At 42.8% G+C, this 20,589-nt stretch overlaps 1 protein-coding gene and 1 long non-coding RNA gene across 8 annotated transcripts in view; one reads left to right on the top strand and one right to left on the bottom strand.

Moving 5' to 3' along the window:
* The window catches only part of LOC118301203, a 27,273-nt gene extending 19,484 nt beyond the window's left edge, over nucleotides 1-7,789 (top strand). Inside the window, exons 2-5 of one of the 4 annotated variants that reach the window (XR_007030405.1) lie at nucleotides 1,621-1,776; nucleotides 1,887-2,247; nucleotides 4,389-4,550; nucleotides 5,860-7,789. This is a non-coding gene — a long non-coding RNA (uncharacterized LOC118301203). Of the gene's footprint in view, nucleotides 1-1,620; nucleotides 2,248-4,388; nucleotides 4,551-5,859 lie in introns of those variants that run through there. The other 3 variants (XR_004790247.2, XR_004790246.2, XR_004790245.2) reach the window with 3 other exon arrangements.
* Nucleotides 3,408-20,589, bottom strand: part of cxxc5a (CXXC finger protein 5a) — an 18,524-nt gene continuing 1,342 nt past the window's right edge. For 3 of the 4 annotated variants that reach the window (XM_035626476.2, XM_047330515.1, XM_035626475.2), the window contains 2 exons: nucleotides 13,234-14,258; nucleotides 3,408-4,514 (listed from right to left, as the gene is read on the bottom strand). In XM_035626476.2, coding sequence (XP_035482369.1) covers nucleotides 4,470-4,514; nucleotides 13,234-14,028 — 840 coding nt within the window. In that variant the 5' untranslated portion in view covers nucleotides 14,029-14,258 and the 3' untranslated portion in view covers nucleotides 3,408-4,469. The remainder of the gene's footprint in view (nucleotides 4,515-13,233; nucleotides 14,259-20,589) is intronic. The other variant, XM_035626478.2, reaches the window with a different exon arrangement.

The following is a 20,589-nucleotide window of genomic DNA, read 5'->3' as shown; positions in this document are numbered from 1 at the left end:
TTAGCCAAGATACTCACGGAGAGCCCTTCGCTGATTCCATCTATTCTGTGCTCCAGGTTAAAAAGGTAAATCTAATCCTCGTATGAGAGGTCAGTGCGACTCTAACACTCCAGACAACTCCGTTGTGGTTTTAGATAGATTGTGTATTCATTAAGCCAACATTGACTTTTATATGATTCCGTTACACATCAGCAGGAAGTAGGTACGTGTACGTCTCTAAACTGTTTTGCTGTTTAACAAGTGCAGCTCTAAACGAACCCTCATCTCACTGACAAAGTCATATTTATTCTTAGGAAATCCAATGCCATGTGCTTCTTTTATAGATATAAAACTCAACCCAGGTGGTTTGTCAAAGTGAGTGTAACCAAGCTCAGAACCTATGTAAATAAAATAAATACCATGATATGTATGATGATTATGTATAATAAAACCATAATTTGAACAGTTTCCTGCTATGCCAAAAACAAAACACAGTTGATGTCACGTTTTAGGGTAGAAATACCTCATACCATCTCTCTTAATTGTCACAGAGTGAAAGAGAAAAAAAAATCTCCTGTCCCGGGGAGGCAGCACACAGATTCTTTAGCTGTAAGATTTCTCATAACACAGACTGTGAGTGGCCGAGCAGCCATCGTGTGTATGACTGGTGTTTCTGGACTTTAATAGAGGTTTGGTAAGTGTAGTGTGAGGGACACTGGCTTTGCTTCCAAAAACCCCAGCAACAACAAAACAGGATTTGTGAGATAGAAGACAAGGAAAACAAACATCCTCAGTACTATCCAAGTAGTACTGAAGCTGTAGTTGGGTGACAACCTCCTGTCAGTTTATTTTCTATAACTTTATTATCACTACAGTTGTGATTGTTAGTATTCTTGTCCATGAAGTAGGAAAGTTCAAAATTGAAGTTCTTCCATGTCACCCCCCCACATTATCAAATCAACTGAATGGAGAATGCATGAATTTGAAACGATCAATACTCAACGGGAGTATTGGCTGCACGGGTTTCTGTGGTCACCAAACTAATTATAAAATACGTTACCATTAATATCCACGTGGGGCCTGTGTATAACCTCTCAGCGACGAGAGATGAAGATACATCTTGTACGACTGTATATTTCCTCATATAGTGAAATATTGTACAAGGGTGTTTAGACTGTTAAACAAATGTTTCTTTTATACTGCTGTCGCTGTTATACAAATAACATATGCATAATAGAAAAGGACCAAACTGGAAAGATTACAAACATTGTTCCTACAACAGTTTGCACAGCAACCAGTATCATTATTTTCTTCTTTACAGGAATCAGCAATTATTTCCCTTGATAGCTATTATCCATTTACTATTAACATTTTTAATTCCCTCAAAATTGAGGCATCACATCATATTATATTCATAGGTGTGGGGCATCATGCTGTCTAGTCCCACAGAGGTACAGTACGTGTATTTTCTGTCTGAAAAAAAAAATCCTACAACTTATTTGCTCACACTTTTTGATATTCACATGCACCGCATTATGATCACTTTACATTCAACGGTCAACTCGTAAAAAGAGGGTCACTGCTGACTCCTCAGCTCGCCGGCCTGTGTACTCACTTGTGTTGTGTTTTTCCTCACGTTAGTCACATTTTACAAGCTGAATTCCCCCCTCCTCAACAATTGGACTGCATCAGTTCCTGCTATCTCCCCGCTCGAAGAAGGTGGCAAGTGAGCTGAGAAGGGGCCAGCCTGTGCAGGGGCATTTGGATGGGGGAAGGGCATGTCTGCTGGCAACGAGGGTGAGTAGATCAGTGCGGCTCAGTGTCTGTGAGGCGGTGATAAGATTCCAGGATTTTCCCAGTGTGACAGGCCTGCTCACCAAGCCGTACACCCCTCTGCATGGAGACAGCCACCACCACCACCTGCCCCCCTCCTCCACTCCTCGGCTGCTACACCCCAGCAGGCAGGAGCCACTCTCACCTGCAACCACACCCAAAACCTCCTCACCCCAAACTGAAAATCCTAATCTGACTCGTGTCGCCTCGTTTCTCTGTTTCAGGTGTGTAAATGTAAAATAAAAGTCCGCGGATGATTTAGTACTTTATAGTCTCGTGCTTCCGCACCGTAGGCGCGTCGTGCTGTCTCTCTCTCTCTTTCTTTCTCTCTGGCTCACTTCTCTTTCTTTATCTCTGCCTCCTAAGTCCCCCCCCTCCCCACTCCCTCTCCCTTGGATGGCAGGTCAGGCAGTGAGCTGTGCGGGCTCAGAGGAGGTAAGGACGCCGCGGTGCACATTAATAATGAAAGGCCTCAGCCGAACCCCCCCAGACACACAGCTACACACACACTCACACATACACACACACTCATGCACACATTCCCCCCATCGCCATGGCGATGGCACTAGCCCAGCACTGTCGGGGGGGGGGGGGGGGGGGGGGGGGGGGGGGGGGGGGGGGGGGGGGGGGTATATAGCTTCACTCTCCAACCCTTCGCTCGCCAAGCTGATCACGAGCTCCTACACAAGCCCACCATACTGGGCCTTCCACTGTGGATATCCACTAATTAAAAACACTCAGCACTACGGCTGCGGCAGAAATCTGCATCTACTTCCCCACCTGGATATGAAAGACTGAAAAAAAAAAATCATCACTGAAAATCATCACTTTGCAGGAAATGGAAATTCACTCTGGTGTCACAGACCTGAGGCATTAGAATCAGTAATTACATTAAGACCCGTGTGTGAGACTGACCACATTTTTAGAAAGGTTTTTAAATCAGAACTGCTTTCACTTATCCATGTCTTTATCCAAACTTCACTTCCCTTCCACTCAGTGTATGCATAGCACAGCCCAAAACACACACTTTACCCAGGCTTCTGTATGATGGGCTTTATAGCTCTGCTGACAAAACTTCCCATTTAGTAATCCATGACTATGTATGATTTCCTGCTTGTGTTTCCTGGCTGCAAATGTCATGGATTAGTGTGAATGTCAAAAAGATCTTGGAGAAGAGCGGGAGGGGGACATTTAGGGGGATTTTCAGGAGGTTTCATGCATTTTGAAGAAACACTGCAATCAAAATAGTTCTTATTCAAACATCTTTTAAATAATTTTGGTTACATTTGAGCATAGCAAGGCTCCATCAGTCATTCCACTATATTATAGGAAGTTATTACATAGGCAATTAGAGAAATATCTTAGTCAAACCGAGGACGTGATGGTGATCCATACCGCCGCCTGATTTACTTTAATGACTTCTTCTCCCGTGAGAGTCTTACTGATTTTTTTTTATGACATCCAATTATAAAAGAACAGGGAACAGTTTCACCAAATTTTGGAAAATTTATACTCAATATTTCTTTATGTCAAACCGGCTGTTTAAAAAAAAAAAAAGAACATGCAATTAGACAAATAGACAAACATCAGAACTGTAAATTTTGACACGAATACATGCATTCCTTTTTATTCACAAAACCAGTCCAATTTTCTAAACAAATACAAAGATTGGTTATTTTTAAAAGCTGCAGCTACCCAGCAACATAACAAAAGTCATGAAAATAACAAATAAACAAACAAAATGTAAAAAAAAAAAAAAAAAAAAAGGTAATCTTGTCTCAGTGCGTTCAGCAGGGTTGACTCAGAGCAAGTGCTGTCTCTTAGTGCTATTGCCCTGAGCAGCACTGGCACATGCTCAGTTGGGCCACAGTAACGTAAGGCTGCCAGTTTCACTAAAGGAAAAGTTTGGAAATACAGAGGAGGGCAGATTGAGGAGATTATAGCAGTGACGGCTCTGGCGAACAGCGTCTTCGACCCAGTAGAGGGTTTCTGGAGATCTGACCGAAAAACATGACTTTTTCAGTTTCATTTCAGGTTCAAAATCACAATTTGGAACATTTTTCTTTGCCTTTCAAATACAAACACCGGTGTGTCTGAGAAGGTACTCCTTAGCAAAATGAGTCATGAAATAGACGAGGGTTTAACTAACATAATGGTGAAGAATTACAATAATGTTTGCCATTAGCCACTAGTTTTTAAAATATAGCTGTAAATTTACATTCTCTACACAAGTACTGTATCTTTCCACACATGAACAACATTAACACCAAACACAGAAATTAGTTGATTGTCCACACTCAGTCCGTCATTTCTGTTTCTGGTAACAGTTCCATGTTTAAGCAACGGAGAAGAAAAAAAAAACTGCTGGAAAAAGGACAAAAGGTACCAAAATGGGAAACATAGAAAAGGGAATGAAAGTTGTTGCCAAAGATGCTCTTCTTTACGCTTCATTTTTGGTTCAAGGAATAAGTAGGTGCATCCATTACCCGATTGATTTTTTTTTTTTTTTTCGGCTTTGTTTTTGTCGGGTTTTTTTTCCCCCCTATGATTTTATTTGTTGCTTGTTTGTTTATTAGCCAGTGTCTGTTCCGGAGACAATCCAGGAGTTGGCATTGCACTTGATGGCAGAGCTTTGGGAAGGGAGTGGAGGAAGAGTCCTACTGGAACCACCGGAACGCCGCTCCTGTAGGAAGCATCACCTTCTTGGAGAAACGGAAGATGAGAGGAGAGGAGAGGAGGTGAGAGGGGAGGAGAGAAGAGGGGAGGGGAGGAGAGAGGGTTGGAGTTGTTAATGAACAGCAGCAAATTTGTTTGCAAATATAAAATACTATTTCCCTGACAAGCAACGTTTCTTCACACATGGACAAAGATGTACATCAGAGAAATCTCTATCATTTAGGGCTGAAACCAATGATTATTGTCATTTTTTGCCAATCTATATGTTTTTGTAAATTGCTTGATATATATATATATATATATATATATATATAATGTGTGTGGGGGGGGATCTTAATTTATCAGAATCCAAGATGGACTCTTCATGTTGCTTGTTTTGTCCTACCAACAGTAAAAACAAACTAAAACAATTTGCGTCATTATACAACAGACAAAAGAAGGAATCTTCAGATTTACAGTAGAATTAATGTGGATCAACAAATTGATGAAACAGCTAATCAATTCTGCTCTAACTCTACTCAGGGGTGGACTGGCCATCTGGACGTTCTGGAGAAGTCCAGAACGGCCGTCGGCCTGGCTGCTATTTGGAAGGGGGATTTAATTCTTGCATGTTTTGTTTTGTTGTGCGCGTGTAATGGTGGTCTGCCAGTCGAGTGCTGTGCTGTACAGTGTGTGTAAACCTCACTCGCCGACACCTTAACGTGTGCTAGCTAGGTTTAGCCTCATTGCTAACACGTGCGTCTCACACGCCGAACGTCGACAGTTTGAGGCCACGTCGTGGCACAGGATGGAATTATCCTTCCTTCTGTTTTTTTCTCTCTCACAAATCACACCCTGAACAGCACTATTGTAAAATGAATCAATTATTTTGATCGTGTCATTTAATCCCTTTTCAAATTGCTCACAAACTAGTCACAATCTCATATCAAATATACTACACTCACATGATATCCAAACATATTTGCCAATATGTTTGGCAAATATCCTATGGTGCTAAGTGTCAATCTGCACAGTTAGTGGTGGTGGGGTCTATTTGGGGGGAAAGTCCAGGGCGTTTGTTTTTTAGTCCCAGTCTGTCCCTGGCTCTGCTCCTCTCTTTCTCCCTGCATGAGTATTTCTGTATGTGTGAAATCTCTTGGTCCAACATCGTCTGGTCCATCAGCTGCCTGCCCCCCTCACCCCACCGTCTCCCCTCAGCACCGTCACAGGAACAGTCCTGGCCTCACACAAACCTGATATACCACATTTATTATTTAACCACCACACGCGTTGCTCTCCCACACCATTATCAATGATGATGTCCTCTCCCCCCCCCCCACCACCCGACCCTCTCTCACTGTGCCTATCTTTGTGTCTGATTGCACTGAGCAGGAGTGGCACACATGCATGCAGCTGCAGGGCTCAGCAGCGGCCTGCCAGTCAGGAGATAGAGAGCCACTCGGGTCCCCCGAGCTGCAGCGCGGCTGGCGTCCTCTGCAACTCGATTCTGCAGCATGGATTCTTCCGTCAGCAGGCTCTGCCTGGAGCGAGGCAGGAGGAGCTCGGCAAACATTTATGCACCCACACACACTCTCGCACCAAACCAATATGTATTCAAGTACAGCCACACACCTCCACACACAGTGGCACGTTAACCGACACTCACAGTACACCCCCTGAAATCACACCAAACAGCGGCTGCTGAACTGAAATTCTCAAACACAATGGATTCAGATTCACTTTTCCACAAGAACTCAACAGCAGAAGGTTTAATAAGGACTCCTATACAGTAAACTGTGAGTGCAAACACAAATACGCACACCCATGCTCTCAAACCTATCTATTTAAAAGGACAACTGTCAAACATATTTGTACTGCTGTATATAACAAAGAGATCATTTATAATTATGTGTAAGTGCAGTTCTCTTGCACAGCTGCACTCAAATTCTGAGTTTTCTAATAAAGGTGACTCGGTGGTAAATGGCCCATTAGTTCAGGGAAGTTTGTTCAAAAAAAGTACCAGCACTAATTCATTTTCAAGCCCACTTTAACCATTCCGCTACCCTTGAATAAGCAGTGCAGTGTTCTTTTCAATGCCATTGTTCATATCTGTACATGAAAATAAGTGACAGCGGGGTTCGTGCTCCCCAGGTTGCATCCCCTTTCATTTTAAAAGTTAACTCCTGCTGACAAAAACAGAAACACTTTCGCTGGGGTGAAAAGACTTCATACGAGGTAATTACTCTGGTTGATCTCAACCAAATAATGCCCACACTGTGTTATTTGTTAAAATGACTCAATCCCAAATAATCTGACAGCGGAGACACTGAATACCAAAGTGCTGCTCATCGCCTTCATGTAGTTCACAGTTCAAAGATGTAGCAAATGTTAATGGTGCAGGTTTATGTGTATGTGGTGCTGCTCTTTTTATTTTTTTTAACCTCAAAGTTCCTGCAGAGTCAGATTTAGTAAATAAATCCTTGTTTGCCTCAAATTATTATTAATACCAACCGCAAACCTGGAGGTCAAGCAGCATATTGCCAACTTTATTTCATGGGGGGTGTGTTAATTATAGTTCACCCCACATATCCCTGTGATGACCTTTCTACTGCAGCACTCAGCTGCTCACAAGACAGTCAGAGGACAGCAACATCTGGCACTGCCACAGATGTCAAAAATCTGGAAAACGGACCGACCATGACGCAATGTGTGGGAGGAGAATCAACGCGTCCCTGGGTTGAACTGAAAATGCTTTAGTTTTTTTCCTCATTATCGAACATGTGCAATCAATGGAAAAATGGCAGCAGCTCAGGAATAGAAGAAACGCTTCCTTCACCAACGCTGATTGCACAGGTTCGGACAAATGGGATCTGTGGGTGTGAAGTGGCCAATCACTACAATTGATGGATGTTTTTTCAAACGAGGCACGCAGTGTCACATACCACGAAAACATCCTGTCCTTTTTCAGATTAACTGCTTCTTAAATGAGTTAAATCACCACCAGTTACAATGGCCTTTATGAGGACAGTGCATGGTGTTAGATGTTACTGATGCAAATTCCTGTTTAAGCCGTTGTGAATTCAGTTTTTGGCCTCAGGGCACCGCTGAACAGTCTGGTTATTGTTTTCCTGGCTTCATCAGCAACAGTTTGGAGGATTCCCTTGTGGACACCCACGAGAAAAAAACAGAAGAAAAAAAACACAAACTGACACAATGAGCATCTCCACATACTGTATTGTATGTGGGCTGTAACGCTGTCTGCTGTTCAAAGGAGCAGGAAAGAAAACAGGCGAATCAAAACACCAGTGACCTCTAGTTGGCATAAACCCTCACTGTTTATCTGGCTGAAGGGGTGAAGCCTCCTCCTAATCGCGCTCTCATAAGTCAGTTATGATTGATATGTAAATACACCCATACACTTTCTCCTATTGGCGCAATACATACATCTCAAAGCCAGAGCAGGATCCTTCACACACACAATAACACCGTGCTATCATATTTGTCCAGGTCACTGGTGCAAATGGGGCTGCAACTTACAATTATTTTCTTACAGACATTTAATCTTCTGATTAGTATTTTCTTTGTTAATTGAATGTTTACTCTATGAAATTTCTTTTTTTCTTTTTAAAATTTATGAAATTCCCAATTAGTCAGAGGCCATGATGTCTTCAATCTGCCTCATTTCCTCTACATTGAACTGTATTTGTTATTGTAAATAGTATTTCTGTTTTATTTACCCCCAATTCTGTTTTCTATTTAGATTTAATTTTTTACACTTTTTTTTTTTTTTATTACATTTTGCCCTTGTGCTGCTCCACTTCTGTGCTACTGTGTCAAATTTTAATTTTCCCCTATGGGGATCAATAAAGGTGCATCTTATCTTATGTTATCTTTCTCTCTCTCTCGTCTTAACTAATTGTTAATAGAGACAGTGCTGGAAATGTTGATTAAATTGGTGATAAATCTCAAAGCTAGTGATCAAAACCTTTAACACTGACCCTGAATTCTCACCCAGTCATCACAATCATATAGGCCAAGAGACACGTGGCTGTCTGGGTAGAAACTGGGCTAATTTGGTTGAAAGCTGAAATATAGATATAAAGCATTTATTTTATTCAACAGCATTTAAATGACTGCATTGACATATTCAAATGAAGTCACTTACAGTAAATGCTCTTCTTTTGGCCTGCAAATCTGTGCCGACTGTGTCAACAACAAACTGATTTCTTTTTCCAGATAGACACCTTCTCTCCTGTTCTCTCAGTCCACACTATGACACCTCGGCTGCCTCACTGCTTCCTCTCTCTTTCTGTCTTCCTCAGCCTCCTCTGTCCACTCCAACTTGTCGCTCTGTCTGCCCAGCAACTTGCCTACACATCCGAGTGTCTCAGTGTCAGTCTGCATGCCTGTCAGTTTGCATGAGTTGCCTCAGTCCTGACTGCGTGGTGTACGGTGTCTATGGGGCAGGAAAGACCATGGGGGAATATGTTACTCCCACGTCAACGTCTGACACTGGCAAAGTGGAGCCTAACGAAGCACAGTGTTTGACATGATTTTACGTTACAAAAATATATTGCAGATGAAGACAAAAACTCAGCTCATGTCTTGTAAAATTTTCAAATATTGCCCACCAACATGTACAGTAAGCCCTGAATGTATCACAATGACATACAAGTAAAAAACCAGGTACGCTACAACTTCCTAATCTGGACTCCCCTTGTCTTGCTCTGTGTTGAACAGCGTCGCTGAGACTGACACCACTGGAGGGTATTCAGACGCGGAGCGGAAAGGAGCTGCCTTCCCACTTATTTCTCTCAAATGTAGCATTCCCAGAATAAATCCAGACATCTTCAGCCACGGAGCTATGAGGTGGCGAGGGCCTCAGCATGCTCACTCCCCCTCACTTGCCAATTTTACGCTCCTCTTTGAGCTGCCATGGGCTTTCAATGGAAACCGTCAACACCCTTAAAATAAGCACACTGCTGCTGCTGGACTGCACTTGTGAACGAGCGCGTCTACGCTGACAGGCTTCTACAAACACACGGGCATAACCTTTCAATGCAAATGCAGTAAAATATTGCCAAGATTTTTTGGGGGTTTTTTTTATCCCGTCTCTTTACTCACATTTTTCGTGCACATAAAGGCGTGCTGCATGGGGAGTCAAGTCAAAAAGCATTTGACAAACTGACCGCGAGACCCATGTTAAATAAGACGTCATGCCCCTTTGGAGGCTGTACACTGAGTGTAACAGCCGCAGCAGACGTGGATGTACCGCTCTGTCTTTGATTGAAGGGGAATGGGACACTCGGGGGCTGTTTGAGCTACAGCTGAGGCTCACTGCAGTTCACTGTGGACTCACACTTGCACAGTGAACTGGAGGATCTCCTCGTGACACAGGTGCAAGTTGCCCTGACTGTGCACCATAGGCTTCGATGGGAGGCAGGAAATTCTCCCTCGGAGCCCTTGTTTAAAGGCAATAAAACTATAAACTGTAATCGACAATCTTGCATCATCAGCGCAATATTGACATTTTGGATTTACTGCCGACTCTCTGCCCTCCACTTTCTCTCCTGACGTAGCCCATCCTCTATGAATCTCTTCCTCGTGACATTTAGCTTGTACCGGTGACATCACGCTCACTGACGGCACGGCGCAGGCTGTATTCTCTGATCTAATCACCTGCTGAACAAGAGCTGTTGACTGAATGACAAAGTCAAGGGGGAAATGGGTTCATACTGTGCTACTCAAATCAAGTAACAGGTTGCAGACCTATTTGATGGATTCCTGACTGAATGAGAATATACTGTAAGTTAAAGGTGTATTTTACATGTGGTCAGTTGTGTTCCAATGTTTTCATGTACAGCACAGTAAGCTGTGAGAAACATGCATAAGTCCATTAGGTTTCATAAGGCAACATCAGAGGAATATTTCAGGGATTATTTGGTCACGTCAGACTTCATTTCTTGCAGTAGGTTGTCAGGTGACTGAAGTTACTGTAAGGTTTAGTTCATGCTTTCTGTATGGGATGATGTGCAGGGAGTTGCATATGTGGCATGAATGGCCTTTGCCTTTCCGATCACTATCTCATGACCGTCAGTAGCATCTGTGGCACTGCAGAAACTCTCACATCTCTAAGAATGCCTGATATAAATGAAATGAGACTATTTAATGGATTTCTGTTGAATGAAGAGATCAGCTTTAGAGTGTAGCTGTCCACCTTCCAGCTTTGTGACAAATAATAATACATCAAGATGATTCGGATGTCTGGGGAACTTGGGGCAATGTTTAAGTCTGAAAAGCTTGCAAAATCCACACTTATACAACAAAACATTTCTTCCTTTAAAAATACTCATTACTCTTATATATTATGTAAATGTGAAATGTAATTGTAAGCAGATGTTTTCCTTCTCAGTTCTGGATTGAAAAAGAGGAAATTGCTTGACAGACACAGGAATTACATAAGTGAGTAGTAGATCTTCTCAAATGTCAGGAGTGACAAAAAAATCAGTGCAAGGTAATCACAACTCAATAATTATTATAGTCAATAATAGGACTGCTATCCTTGCAGGTTGGCAGGTTTTTCTGCCTCAGTGTTTCATTCATCAGAAGACTGACGTTACAAGCATCATGATGACCTATAGCAACATTCATGAATATTCAAGCCTGCTTGGGTTTGGCACCACTGGTGTGAGCGACTGGTATCTGGCTAACTGGCTTCGCCAACATCGGTTGCAACTCATAAATTAAAATTGAATTCCTCTTTGTTGCACACATCGGGTCGTACCACCTACAGTTCATTATGACATATCTCACCATGTTGGCGAATCATCAACAGAAGCAAACGAAGCCTCTCATCAATTTGCTAGTGACGAATGCAACACTTAAAAACCACACAACGGTCTGACAAATCATGTACAAGATTGATCAGCGCACATTATTTTCCAAATTTTCACATTCAAGTGTTATAGATCTGTTCTTTTCTATGCTTGATGCAGCAAACTGATTTCCTGTATGGTATGCCGCAGGGCTGCAACTAACAGTTGTTTTCATTATTGATTAATCTACCAATTATTTTTTGATAAATCGTTTAGTCTGTGAAACATTATTTTGCCCATCACAACTTCACGGATCCAAACACAACCTCTTTAAATGTCTCATTTTTTTCAAGCAAAAGGCCAAAAAAAACATATTTGTTTTGCAATTATATATGACAAGGGAAAGCAGGAAATCCTCTCAAGCGAGATGCTAAATTAGAGAATATTTGGCATTGCTTCACTATTTTCGCTTGAAAAATTAATAAAACAATTAATCAATTATCAATATTGTTTCAGCTCTAGGACAATAACTGCTCCCAAGTGTTCACGTACTGTATACAATTCTTGTGTGAATAGTATTTGAAGTACACAGGCTTCTCACATTGGCCTGTTTGTAACTAATGCATTGCCACTCAATAAAAACATCATCCTGACAGGAATAAAAACAGACATCATTGCTGGATTACCAAACCTAAGCACATTTTGCAACTCAAGAAAGGTTCCCATAAATTTATTTCACTCAACATTCTCTGATAACCAAACTACCCCTATACGGAGCATTTCACTGTGGATGAAGTCAGCACATGGGGCCTGAACAACCAAACTTTCAGCTGACAAACAAGGGGCCAGGCTGTCACCCCCAATCAACATCAGAAAGAGAAAGAACTAAAGCTTCGGGCAGTTTAATGCGCAGATCCAGTTTGTGACAATTAGACCAGAGGCCTCTGTGCCGGTTTGTGTTCAGACTGTTACACATCTATCAATTTATTATGTAAAGCCAAAGTGACACTATTATCCATTGATCACCAAATTTTATCTCCTTTGAGATGGAACATCTGCTGAAATTGATTTCATGATTGGTCGTTCTGTCGCCACAGCCGGGGTTCGTTAGGCCACCGAGTGGTAATGGAGGTAACAGACAGGAAGTTTGGAGGGGCCATTTAGATGAGCAGGAGTGTCATCGGAGAGAGAGAGAGACAGCGGCAGCAAAAGGAGGGCGCATGTGCCACACTGACACCTGGTGCTCCAGATGACAGCACTGTGGCCAGATGGGCCTTGTTAAATGCACAAACATACTCAAACATGCCCACGCATGTGCATAAACACACCAACACATACTGGGCACATATTCACAATTACTGCTTCCTGCATCCACGCACACTTTGTTTCTTTACATTTCTACAAAATCAACATATGCACAAGTAAGAATAAGGAGGATGAACCAAACAGCAAATGCTCTTTTGAAGGTACATATAATGTGTAGTAACGCACAACAATCTAGAAAATCTATCTTCTGATTGAAAGACGCGGGCACGGTGTTGATGTGGTTATGGTGGACAGATTAAAGAGACCCCATGGTGCATGCTTACCCTGAACATACCCACCACTCTCCTCACCAACTGTCATTTCCCTGCATGTGGAGCCGTGAGCCCACTGTAAAGTATCTCTTAAAAGGGAATGTGCATCAGTTGTTGAACTGAAATTTCATTTTGACGTCTACAGATCTCTCGTGTACTGTTTTCCAAATGTTTGGGTGTGGATCAACTCCAAGGTGACAAACTTTTGGCTCATTTATCTCGGTTTTCCCTTAAGGGTAATTTACCTTAATTTATTTGGATGCATTGAATGTTTGTAGTAAGTTTTGACTAAAAAACTTACTACTACTTATTTTTGGAGAACCCTATAGAATTGCTCACAAAGCAGAGGCACATCATAACCACCACCATCTTACCTCCAGAGCAGCAGAGGGCTTCTTCTTCAACTCCTCACATTTGCGAAACTTGCAGATCTGGTGGCCTGTTTTGCGATTCCGGCAGCTGCTGCATTGCTCGCAGTTTATCCGCCGTCGGCAAGGTGGGCACATGCCGCAACGTTTTCGCTTCTTTTTACCGGAGTTGATCGCAGAGGCTAGCTCGCTCTGCGCTGGGTACTCGGCCAGGCTGGCCATGTGTAGCGCGCTGTCTGCCAGAAACACTCCAGCCGGCGTCATGATGAAAAGCCCCGGGTTGAAGGGGAAGCCACCCCCTACTCCATATGGGAAGTCAACAGGACCACCTACGGCGTCCGTGACAGACGTACCCTCCAAGTCGCTAGCCCCCGAGCCTGCGTCTCCACCGCCAACTCCCACTCCCATGCCCCCAGGCAGGAGCATGTGCTCCATACCGGCCCGCTTTAACAGTGCTGCTGCCTGAGCAAAGTGCAGCAGGCCATTCTGTCCCTCCAGAACCTGTTCTAGGGTTCGGTCCAACTTGGCTGCAGTCAGTGCGGAGACAGTGGGTTGGGGCTGCGGGGGTGGCTGAGGCTTGGCTGATTGGCTCTTAGACCCAGTATTGCCCGTGTGTCCATTGGTGGTGGCCGAGGAGACTGCCGTATACTGGGAGAGGGTACGAGAGTTCTTGAGGCTCTTACTGAGGGGCTCACTGATGATGCCACTGCGGTTCCTGCGCTCAGTAACAGGAGAGTCCTGTTTGCAGCTACTCCGCTCCAGGTCCTCTGTCCGGCCCCCCTCCGACAGCCTGGTAGACATGGTCCAGAGCGTACGCGCCCGGGTTGGGGGTGAGGGTGGAAAGGGGGCAGGGGTGAGCAAGGAGGGGGAGGAAAGACCTTTCCTCTGTCCGTTCTGTTCTCCGGGGAGAGTGGTGCCTCACCTCGATGCACCAATCAACCAGCAGGACAGGACAACAGACAGGCCCCGGAGCCTTCTGCCCGCACTACAGCTCAGCCCTCATCCACGTTCTTTCATGGGTCGTCTGGAAACTTCACACAAGGGAGAGAAGAGAGGTGTGTAAATTTCCCATCAGTGATCACTTCACCGAAACACTTAAACACTCAGGAGAAACCATTAATGCTAATGTATTAATGTGTAATGATAATAATAATGATGATAACAACTTTATTTATACAAAAACCTTTCAAAACAGCCATGACAAAGTGCTTCACAAAGAGGACACATAAAAACAAGAATACAAAATAATACAATATCATTTAAAATCAGATAGTGGCGCAATAGTCCAGAGTGTCGGGCCCATACAGCATGGCCCTGTCACTCTTGGTCTCTGCAATCTACAGGTTAGTTGTAAAAAAAAAAAAAAAGGCCATGCCAGGTCTCTGAATTGTGTTACAGAATTCTGCTACAGTAGTGCATTTTCCTTACTTGTGTTGTTTATGCCCTTCTCGCTTACCAAATGCTTGTTGATTAGTGAGTAACTGTCATGTGTTGCACAGTTTGAATGTTTGAATGTCTGTGAATTCTTGATAATCATTAATTGAAATCCTATCAGACAATCCCTGTTGATGCAAGGAGCAAAGGCACACACTCCTGTGATCTGTGATCTTCGTCGCATATATCAGGTAGGGAATCCTCTCAGAATCCCATCTTTTGAATTATAGCAGACACAGACATATATATATATATATATATACAGAAACTGTGAAGAAGTTTGCATTCGGCTGAACTGCATCTGCTAAATGCCCCACTATGTTCAACAGCTAGATGCTAACTATTACTGACAGGAGCTGGATTTAGTGTGTGGTAGGTTTTTAGGGCTTTTACGATGAAAACAGCTGACAAAGGTTAGAGAAAGGTGAAAGTAAAGCAACATAATGCTATTGCAGGTTAGACCTGCAAACAATCGAAACAGTTTTTATGTTTTTAAGTGTTTATGCTCAGGAGTGGTGAAGAGGTTGGTGTATTGGTGAGGGGTAAAAGCCCCTGTGAAATTAGCCAACAAATCAAAACAAACATCCTTATTCAGACTGAAAAATGTGTAGAATCTGACAAACAATATAATGTATAATGTTTTGTATTGTTGAATTATATATTGAGAAGAAAACATTATTTTTTTTGTCAATTAGTTTGTCAGTTTACCTGAGGCCTGTACTACAAATTAGGATTTGCGGTTATCAAGGTGGATTTAGTTTTAACTTTGGTTTTTCCGTCCTACAAAACTAGTTCTCTTTCAGTCCAACTAATGACCAATCAGTTTTTTTTTTAAACAAACTCATTGGAACTGATTATAGATATTGCTTTGGTAAACTACAATAACTTTAAATCATAAGGTACAGTAATTAAAGAGACATTTAAAATGTAATTTTAAAGTGTATTTTTACATATTACTCATGCTTACCTCAAAGACTCCAGCTATAGGTACATGCAGCTGTACTTCAAGCTAAACTATTCATTCATAGAAACAAGTGCAGCATTTTCATAAACAAAACATAGTTTTGTGATAATTACAGGTTAAGTGGAAGAGACATAAGGCTTTGACCGATCAGCCGGTTGTATCAGTATTATATTGTATCTGTAATAATATCCCTTCACTTAAACTGTAAACCCTTCTTCTGAGACTAACCTGACTTGGTATGAACGCTTTACAAGTACATTGTAAACAACTTAGTGTAGTCAGGCAAAGACATTTTGCCATAATGACTAACAAGTGTATAATTTTGTGATACAGAATGTGAGAAAACAAATATCTGTCCCTTCTTTGACTCTGACCCAACAATCTGGGAAGCTGCTGAAAATCTGAAGATTCAAGGAAGTTGAGTTTCTTTTTGATTAACTTTTGATTTATCTTGGTTATTGTCAATTGACTATGTCAGTCAATTACTTTCCCATCCACTTAAGTTTTTAAGACCAAACCTGTAGCACAGTACATTTGGGTGAAATGTTTGATTACATGTAGTGGTGAGGCTTATGAAGAGGATTCACTAGGCTTGTAGTGGGAGACGGAAAAGAGACGCATGCGTCCACAGCCTTTTGGCCGAAGATTCCAGTGACTGCTCATCAATGGGAGAAAAAAAACAACTCTGCTGCTATTCTCCTGACCTGTCCATGTTCACAAACAAGCGTACCACCTCCCACAGAAAAACTGAGGAAATGGCCGGGCCAGTCCTTATAAGGGAAACAAAGGGAAAGGGAGGGGAAGAGGATGGTGGGGGGGTATCTGTGCAGTGTGTGGAAATTGGAAGGCCAGAATTAGTGGGAGGTAAAGCTTCAAAGGCAAGAGCACAGCCCCCACATTCTCACCAGCTCAGGGGGATGTGGCGCCAGTGAACCAGAGCCAGCTCCGCAGCCCCTCAGCCCCATAGTTTCAGTTTCTCCCACTACAGCACTGACCAGGGTCCGGTTTCCCTAAAGCGTCTCATCACTAACTGCATCTCTGCTCTGTCGTGGGTGAATGCAAAACAGCAGCGCACATCATCAGAGTGATACAAGGGGATTCATGTGGTTTTATATACTGGACCTAATGGTCTGTTATAATGTTTTTGAATGGGATTTTTCAATGAAACTTTTACTGAACTCTATATGGCAGCTGTGCAATTACAAAAGTAAACTTGGGCGGCTACTTGTACAACAACACTATTTCTTGATTAATCATTGCCTGGGAGAATAGCCAGCTCTGATCCAACTGCTTCGTCAATGATCTAAATACAGTGAATGTGCTAAAAGTCTTAAATATCCCACATAATTAATGTGGCACATTATCAATAGATAGAATAAATTAGTTCTCAAGTCAGCCACAAAATGACAAAGTTGGCAGTCAGCGCCCATGAGAACAGTTTTAAAAAATATATCACTAATCAGCGGTAATGTAATAATTCAGCCAAGACATAATTTCCCCACCAGCTTGGCCAGGGCTGACCCAAGGGTATTTCAAATGAAGCATTTCTAGGTACTTCAAATGGAAAAGACGTGTATTTAAACAGACATGTTTTTTCCCTCTTCACAATTTGTCATGACTATCTTTGCATCAGTCCCAGCGACAACTACTGTATGATGATATGCAGTGACACACAAAGTCTCTTTGTTTCTTCAGTAAATCAAATAATTGTCCCGGTCACATAAATTTAAAGGGATTTTTAACTTTTTAACTTTCACATTAACGGACGACACCAGTGTGACAAGCAGGAATTTGAGCTTTGATTCTTGAGCAAAATAGGGACTTTTCAACACAAAGTCCTTAATTACAATGATGTAAACCTGTAATGTGACATCGAGTGACAGTAAAGCTAGCAGAGTTAAGGAATTATTTGGCCGACAAGTCCAATGATTTGTAATACAGAAATTAATTAACAAATTTTAATAAAGTAATACTCATTTGTAGACAATGAGGATGTTTTAAAAGGCCTAGTTTCACACATCAACGCCATGTTATTGCCTGACAGAAATAATCATTTTAAAAAGCATATTAAAGAAACCAGTCTGGATCACAACCACGTGTGTCCAGCTCCATACTACCCATCCTCGGCCCTGTGTGTGCACATCTGCTAACAATCACGCTGACCTATCAGTCACACTCTTTCGCTCATCGTCAGCCCTGAGCGTGGCATATAGTCTTTGGCTAATCAGCTTCCTCCACTTGCAACATCACGGCTCCTCAGATCCCTTCGCCTGGTCATTAACAGAAGAAGGTTTATGTCCTTGTGTGAACTGTCTGCTAATCCACGACTGCCTCTGCCACATAATTGGTACTGCTTGGTCATTTAAGCGTGTTTACTCAATTTCCTGTGATGTTCTGGAATTAATGCTGCGGTTCACATTGAGGCCTTACACCTCGGATTTCTCATATTACAACATGTACGAGCCACATTTTCTTGCTCTTCAAGCTGGCTAAAAATAAAACAGGTGTAAATATCAGAATGCAAATATCGTGTGTCTTGTTCCATCTATCTGCACAAAAGCTGCAGCACAGGATTAGGGAACAGAGACAAAGATCTGAATATAAAAGGTCCTGATGATCAATATGGTTCAACAACCGTGTGAAGCCTTTTTCCAGATCGACCAATGAGCTGCTGATTGTAGAGCATATAGGTTTGGCCCGAGAGCCACTGTGTGAATAAGATAATTGGTGGACAAATTTCATGCAGGGCTTTGAAATCAGCAGGACTGTGAACATCTTCGTTGATGCCTGATCAACATTAAAGACAAAAGTGAATCTGGTTCGATTTGGTGGAGAATCAGTCCAGTTTGGATGAATCCTTCAGTAAAGCTGACAAAATATTGACCCGTCTACACCACTTTAGATGTGATTATAAATGTTAAAGGAACTCATAGGGAGTCTTGGCATGAATCGTGCATCGTGTTTTGTAGATCGGCTAAGTGACACCAGCTCAGTAACTTTGTCACTATTTGGCTGCTGATCAGCTGAAGGCTGTTTCTTCACACAGTGCCAATTGAGTGTGTAACAAAGTGTTTAGAGGAAATGTGAGGTCCAGATATTGTATGTTCTCCAGATAACTGCATTGATCGTTCAAGAAAATGTTTGCGTTTTGCTGTCTCCCTATATTTGCCCCAAGCATGTGTAGATGGTTTGAATCTGATAACTGAGACGGACACCTACAGGAAAAGTTCCACATTTTGGGAAATGTGTTAATTCACTTTCTTGCCAAGAATGAGACAAAAATATCAACACCAGTCTTGTGTGCTAAATATGAAGTTCGCAAAGTCCACCTATTAGCACATCTAAAGCTCACTAGTTAACATGATTTTATCTTGTTTGTTTAGTACCAAAAAACAACAATTCACCATTTAACAGCAGTAGGTGCTAAACTATTTATTGGCCGGGACCAGCTGCGTTGCAACCAGTGGCGACTCCGAGAAGTTACTGATCCTCTAACTCCCCGAAAAAGAAAAAAAAACTTGAGTGATGTCAATGTTCTCATCTATCACTCAGCGAGAAAGAAAGATATATGCATATGAACATGTAAGATGTTCAGTGTATGAATCAGTGACAAAACATCTGGTTCGTACAAATCACACAATGGTCTTCATTTAGCCTGGAACATTTACAAAACCTGTCGAGATAAAATCACCGTCGTATGACGTAGTCCTTTAACAGAGTCCACATTCACAGAACGGAAAATGATGAGCCTTCCTGCAGCCACAGTGCTACTGGGGGAGTTTTGTCAGCACCGTCAGACTTGTACGAGCATGAGCAGCTGATTTGATAGTCACGTGTCGCCTTCAGCTCCGTAGCAGTTCCTTAACTTTAACGGTCAACCTTGAAATCAAATCATGACTTTTCTCCTCTGGTGCCACATTGTGCTAAGATGCAAAAAGAGAGATACATGTCAGGGAGACCACTGAGTGATGGACGAATGGGCGGTTGGTTCAGCCGTTGTTTAATCAACAGGTGATGGAGCAACACATTTAGGGCCAGTGTGTGTTTACATTCCCCATTGTTCCGGGACTGAAGGCCTATAATCATTTTCACAACAAAAATCTATATATGAGAATATCCCCCACCCACACACACACACACACACACTAACTACTGGAAACCCGGGGTGTTTCTCTGTTGTAGCTGCTTACATGTTCCACTCACACTGACATAGCCTCACATTAGCTGAGAGGATCATTTATGAGTCAGTGAAACTAGTCGATGATAAATTATGGACCCATAGAACTTTCACTTGACATTATTGACATTATTTAATCAAACAAACAAGTTGGCATTCCAATTGAAATCGCAGATCAAGTCTGACAGTGTTTCCCATTTAGGTTTGTAAATGGACACAGGTATCAAAGCATTTGGCAGTCACCCCGTGTTAACCTATCAGGTGTGTGTGTGTGTGTGTGTGTGTGTCCGTCCGTCCAGATGTCGGTCACAACAAGCACAACTTTTGAATAAGTTCCCCTTCACTGTCTGACGTCAGTGCATGCGCACAGGTGCCAGGTGATCACCTCCGGCGTATTAGAGGACGTGACGGCGACCCACGTCCTGCGGGGCTGCGCGGTGTTCAGCCTGGAGCAGCTGACAACAACCTCCGGAGACGCGGCGATGCCGAGCGAGCGCATTAGTTCAGGCGACGAACGACGCAAACGCAGCGTCCCGACGCGCAGTGGGCTGCGGACTCGGTGCTCGTTGAGCAGCAACACATTAAGACCCCCTGCTCCTCCCACCTCCCGTCGACTGACGCGAGCGCACGGACAGGCGCGCGCGCGCGCGCACAAGCTCGTGCGTGCACACGCAGACGCACAAGCGCAGAGGAAGTTAAAAAACGAGGTGACAATGGACTCGAGGCTCCATCCATTGTCCACAGCCTGCCGCCTGCTTCATTCTCCCTAATTGGACTGTGAACACAC

This window comes from Scophthalmus maximus, chromosome 2 (assembly GCF_022379125.1).
Source record: "Scophthalmus maximus strain ysfricsl-2021 chromosome 2, ASM2237912v1, whole genome shotgun sequence".
NCBI lineage: Eukaryota > Metazoa > Chordata > Actinopteri > Pleuronectiformes > Scophthalmidae > Scophthalmus > Scophthalmus maximus.
The sequence above is the reverse complement of the archived record's forward strand: the minus strand, read 5'-3'. Positions and strand labels throughout refer to the sequence as shown.